Source organism: Rhododendron vialii, chromosome 1a (genome assembly GCF_030253575.1).
Source record: "Rhododendron vialii isolate Sample 1 chromosome 1a, ASM3025357v1".
Taxonomy (NCBI): Eukaryota; Viridiplantae; Streptophyta; class Magnoliopsida; order Ericales; family Ericaceae; genus Rhododendron; species Rhododendron vialii.
This window is the reverse complement of record NC_080557.1, coordinates 43,754,332-43,760,018: the sequence shown is the minus strand read 5'-3', so window position 1 is coordinate 43,760,018 and position 5,687 is coordinate 43,754,332. Positions and strand designations below refer to the sequence as shown.

General features: G+C 39.6%; 1 protein-coding gene across 1 annotated transcript; it reads right to left on the bottom strand.

The window, feature by feature from the left end:
* Positions 1 to 2,230: 2,230 nt before the first annotated feature.
* LOC131336589 (zinc finger protein CONSTANS-LIKE 8) lies at positions 2,231 to 3,746 on the bottom strand. The gene is made up of 4 exons (XM_058372487.1): positions 3,214 to 3,746; positions 2,861 to 3,010; positions 2,710 to 2,768; positions 2,231 to 2,306 (listed from the first exon to the last, which is right to left on the bottom strand). Exons 1-4 carry the CDS (start codon positions 3,715 to 3,717, stop codon positions 2,300 to 2,302), a joined length of 720 nt encoding a protein of 239 aa, XP_058228470.1. The 5' UTR covers positions 3,718 to 3,746; the 3' UTR covers positions 2,231 to 2,299.
* Between the last annotated feature and the right edge of the window lie 1,941 nt (positions 3,747 to 5,687).

Genomic DNA, 5,687 nt, shown 5'->3' with positions numbered 1-5,687 from the left:
GTTGAAAGAACTCTTCCCTCGTTTGGTTTCAATAGGAAAAAGGGAAGAAAAGTAGAAAACAGTGGGTTACAAAGAGGCTTTTCCGTTTCCTGGTGCCCTTTTTCTTTTCTCCAATTTTAGATATTTTTGGAATCTTCCACGTCCTTTTTCATCAAAATTTCTTTCCTCTCTTCCTCCTCTTACAACCAAACAAACAAGGAGAAATTTTTTTAAATTCTTTTCCACTTCTTTCTCTAACTTCTAAATAGAGCAGTAAAAATGACTAAAAATTTGGGATTGAGTTCAATCCTAGTGTCATATGCTCTATTGCTCTCAAAAGGGACCACTGGTGATAGAGATACAACAAAAAGATATCAAATAATGAAAAGCTCTAGAGAAAAAGATTGACAAACCAAACACAATATCCAACCCACCATAAGGCCGAAGTTGGCGGTGCCGTGGTGGTACCCGCAAGGCAAGCTTTTCAAGATTGACATACAAACCAAAATTAATTACGTATCATTCTTTTCGGAACTCAATGTGTCAAGTTACCCAAGGCACACTTCGGCTAATTTATGGATGACCAATTCAACGTTTATCAACGGGAGACAATTTAATGCCGAGACAAAGCCAGCATATCAGTCGGCCAATAAGAGTTGATATCAACTTAGAAGTTTCAAACTAAGACTTAAAAGAGAACAGATTTTTAAGTCTCGAACTTCGAACCAATACTCCCTAAGTTCTTAATTATCGGTTTTTTTTTATCGGCGAATTCTTAATTATGGTTGTGTTCAGGAACTTCAGACCAAAGCTTAATATAAGAGGATGTTAAGCATGGACATAATTCTTATCATGGACTATGCTTCGAAGAAAAACTTTTAATAAATATCGGATCAAACAGGAAAAAAAAATGTACTAGTATGATACAGAAAAAGGACACAAAGGGCAGGAAAAAGTATAAAATACTGATGGAATACTAGCGCAGTAAACGAGTCGAATTGAGAATATTAGAATATTTTGATTCGTTCATTAAATTTTTTAGCGAACTCAAGCTCGAGCCGAACTCAATGAGAATTATGACGAGTTGAACTAGAACTGAGCTTGTCTAGATTTGGGTCGAACTCGAGCTTATTCACAACCTTAACGATCCAATAATATCATATATTAATGCTCTCATACAGGTCTAAAGCTGGAAAACAAAATTAGTATGCACATAAATACGTTCATAAACCATATAAAATGATAAAACATATACATAAGCAACTTTTTTAGTAATTGTAAACGTTTAGACTTATACAAGTTTTAAAATTTTCACTATATAACTATATAAAATCCTCATAATATACATATACCCTAGGTTCGTGAGTCTAACCGAATCGAATACTGTTACGTTCATGTTTGGCTCATTTATGAAACGAGCCTAAAATTGAAGTTCAGGTTCGGTTCATTTAGTAGACGAATCGAACTCGAACGAGACTTTACCGAGTCGAGCCTCGAATAGTTCACGAATGACTCAGTTCATTTACAACCATATGGACGACACTGCAAATTGATTCCAACCAATATTTCAAAACAAAAGGTCTACAAACACAACTATGACACAATTGCATCCGTAGGTGTTCGATGCACGTGGATTCATGTATATCGAACAGTTCAAAACGCAGTTATGTTCGGAGTTGAGTTGGTAGCATCTCTCCCTCCAAAATGGTCGTTAGGGTCTTTATAAATCTGATGGCATTTACTTTTTCGATACCTCTCGTTGAGACGAATCAATAGGGGTAAAAAAAAAAAAAGGTCTTAAAACGAACAAACACACACACACAAAAAAATCAAAAAAAAACGAAAAAAAGCCCAAAAATATCTTAGGGGAAAGCCCCAATTCTTAAGCCTATGACATGAAGTGACAGTCCACCAAATGGGGAAGTGCCCCACAAAACAAAGAGAATCTAATATTTTCACATTTCTTCCCATTGAAACAAAACAGTAAAGCACGTGCATGAAGAAAGGTCAGAGCATGATATTGTTGAGATATTTTCAGTGCTCCACATTTCAGAAGGAATTCTAAGTAAATCAATTAAAGCTACTTGAAACTGACTACTATTTGGCTATTTAAAAGTTCATTTGAGATAAATTTGTTTAAGCAAATAAACTAAACTAAATACTAAGCTACTTCTTTGCCTCAATAAGCTTGTATTTTTTGCTTTTAAAAAATCAAGCAGTCTATCAAAAATTAATTTGAAATTGGCTCGACTTTTAAGCAAAAGCTTGAATAACAGAATTCTTTTGAAGCTCATTAAGTTTTCTTTCAATCCCAGGCCGCTCAACTCGGAGGCGGGGGGCTGCTGGCAGCAGCGTGCTGCTGTCCCGAGTTTTCGGGCCCACTCCGGTCTCGCTCCGATGATCGAAAACGTTTACTTTGTAAAGTTCGTCGAGTAGAATAACTATGCAAAAAATCAGCTTAATTGGATATCATTAAATATCTGATCGGAACCTTTTTATCTTAAAAAGAATGGATCCGAAACACTGGATTAAATCCACTGTAACCCATGGACCGAGAGTTATATGGGTTCCGATCAGGCACTTAATGATATCTAATTAAGCTGATTTTTTGCATAATTGTTCTACTCGATTAGCTCTACAAAGTGAACGTTTCCGATCATCGAAACGAGACCGGAATGGGTCCGGAAATCCGGGACAGCAGCACGCTGCTGCCCCCTCCCCGCTCAACTCTGCTCCTTGACGGTCCTAAATTTAAGCGTCTTTTCTGGAACTCTCTTCACAAATCGACCCTGCAACAAAACAACAGAGTTACAGTTAAATCCGGAAGGAAGAAAGAAAGAGAGAGAGAGAGAGAGAGAGAGAGAGAGAGAGAGAGGATAACCTTGAGCCTAGGTCTTTTATCTGCATTGAGTTTGCGAACTTGATATCTTATCTTCTTACAGAACAATCTAGTCTGACGCTTTTCCTTGTACCTAAGCACGCTTGCTTCCCTTCTTCTTCTCTCTTCCTCCATTACTGGCACCTCTCCCATCTGCAGAATATATTCAAATTTACCCAAAAACAGAAGCCCTATCTCTCTCTGGATAATCAAAACCAATCCAAATGAAAAACTAGCGTAGAACTCAGGGAACAAGGTTGAATGTTACAAATAACGAAATATTTCAGAAAAGTCAAATTGAACACTAAATAGAAGAAGAAAGAACTGAAGCAAATGAGTTGTTTGAGTACACTGACATAGCCATTGTTCGCCATCGAGAGAGAATATTCGTCTGCCCAAAGAGGCCCGCGATCGGACCAGGCATCCAAAACCTCTTGATAATTCAGACTCAGATTCAAGGACACCTTCTTCTCCCCAGGATCATCGTCCCAAAATTCACAGTTCTGGTCACCCTTTGCAGAAGTGAAGCGGCTCTCATGTTCTTGGAAAAACATGCCCATGTCCGCTACCTTCTGGTCACGACTCACTTCTTCTTCTCCAACTGAAAAACCTTCCCAATCCACGAAGTCCCAATTGAGTTGACCACATGCGTTCTTACCCTCTGGAGGTAAGTCAACTTCCTCTTCCATGCCCCAAAAGCACTCCAACTCATCCGCAACATCGGTCTCCTTCTCAATTTCGGAGAAACGGATGGTGTCTGGCACCTGCTGTTCTTCCTTCTTTGGGCTTCTCAGCAAGGAGGTATACACCATCTCTATCTCTCCCTCTCGTCTCTCTTTCTTAGCTTCGTCTGTGTTCATGACAATTTGAAAATGGGGTGTTTTTTTCTACCAACTTTTCGCTTGTGTGGCACCTTATCATCTTGCTATTGGCCAATACAACAGCCAACGAATTGTGATAGACTTAAAGATCTAGCTAGTCCAGCTTGGACAGAGGTGGTAGGGTCCAGAGAAGCCTTTATAAAGCCTGATATTTCGAGAAATTTTTCGGTGCCGGGTGGGTACATCCCACGTGGTACCTATCGTTTAATACACTTTTGAATGATTCGGATTGAAACCATCTCTTTCCTTTCACTCCAACACTCTCTCTCTCTCTCCAAATTCGAGTCATCCAAAAATGCAATGGATGGCTTGGATGCGCCGAGCGGACACCACGTGGTACCCACCCGACACACAAAAATTTTCCTGAGGACAAGCGACTTGTGTCTATAACATCATATCAAGAAGCATGTGATCATAAAAGAGGTGACATTAAAGAGTGGGTTGGGTTCTTGATAGAACTTCTGTGGTATTTCCCCCTTCGAGAGTCAAGCAGTCCAATGGTTCAATAACGATCAGGACAACGCTTGTTGGAAGTACTCCAACTCTGGTCGTTTTTCCAGTAAGGAAGCGTATTCTGTTTGTTTAAATGATAGCAGTTGTACCCCGTTTGAGAACTGGAGCTGTTTGTGGAAAACCTATGCCCAATCCGCGTGTTGCTCGTTTCCTTTAATCCTTTGGCTAGTTGCCCACGGGCGTCTAGCCACGAAAGATAATCGTTTGCTAGAACTATCACTCCTGACCCGTTTCGCATGCATTGTTCGAACTCTGTTGAGAGTAACCTTTGCGTCATCCGTGACTGCCCCTATGCCCGCTCCGTTCGGAACTTTCTCCTTCCCCCATCTCCCAGCCCTCACTTCTATTCGGGGCCTTTCCCTCAGTGGCTCCAATCCAATTGTCGTCCACTCTTCGGGCATTCCCTTGGCGATAATTTTTCCTCTTGCTTATTGGTGCATTTGGAACAACCGGAACAGGTTCCTTGTCCTTAACGCCTAATGATCCATTGGAACAAAAAATCAACCGCCACCTTGATGTTTTGGCTCGGGCCTCGGAATGGTTCTTCAGTCCACATTGCTAAGCGGGATACCCGAGCTACCACTATATTGGTTGGTTGGGAACCCCCCTGGTGTGCTGATGATTAACACGGACGGTACAATAGATGCACATGGCAACACAGCTTCCGGGGGTCTTATTTGGAATCACAATGGTGCTTTAATTTATCTTGGGTTTCCAAATAAAAATTGGGAGCTGTACGGTTTTGGCTGCGGAGTTATGGGGTGTAATAGATGGCCTCAAATTAGCTAAGCTTCTCAGTTGTTCAAATATTGTTGTTTGTACTGATGCTATTACAGTAATCAATGTCATTCAGGACCAGAACCAAACAAATGCCCATCCTTTGAGCGATTTGATAACTGATTGCAGGTTCCTATTGGAACGATAACTTTCACTTATAACGTTCTCACTGGTAACCCTTTATTGCACAATGGTCTGCAAAAAAGTGAGAACTTTAATTCTACAAAAAAAAAAAAAAAATTATAGAACCCTCAGAAAAATTAATTTTCATTGTCTTTACTGAGTTGAGTTTTGTTCACCCTCCACTTAAGAGGGTGAATATTACCCTCGTTTCTATTGGTTAAAATAATATGGACCCCACTATAAAGTGATGTCAGTCATGTTTACCAAAAAATGTATTACATGGTAAGTATGATATCACTTTGTATGAGGTCCATACTATTTCAACCAATGAGAGAGGGTAATGTTCACCCTCTTTTAAGGAGGGTGAACAAAATTGTACCCGTCTTTACTTTATTACGTTCAACTTATAATTTTCACGCAATATTCTTGTACCTTAAACAGAAATATAATGAAAAACAATTTTTAATCAAGTAAAAACAGTTTTGATATTAGCAATGGTATAGCCAGAATTTTCCCCAATTTTTTTTTGTTATAGT

Bases quoted from the DNA above. Each gene is read 5' to 3' on its own strand.
- LOC131336589 (XM_058372487.1), bottom strand. From the start codon at position 3,717: ATGAACACAGACGAAGCTAAGAAAGAGAGACGAGAGGGAGAGATAGAG. The intron at 3,011-3,213 runs GTCAGTGTACTC...TATATTCTGCAG, and splicing joins CGATGGCGAACAATGGCTAT to ATGGGAGAGGTGCCAGTAAT. The intron at 2,769-2,860 runs GTTATCCTCTCT...GTTTTGTTGCAG, and splicing joins ATAAAAGACCTAGGCTCAAG to GGTCGATTTGTGAAGAGAGT.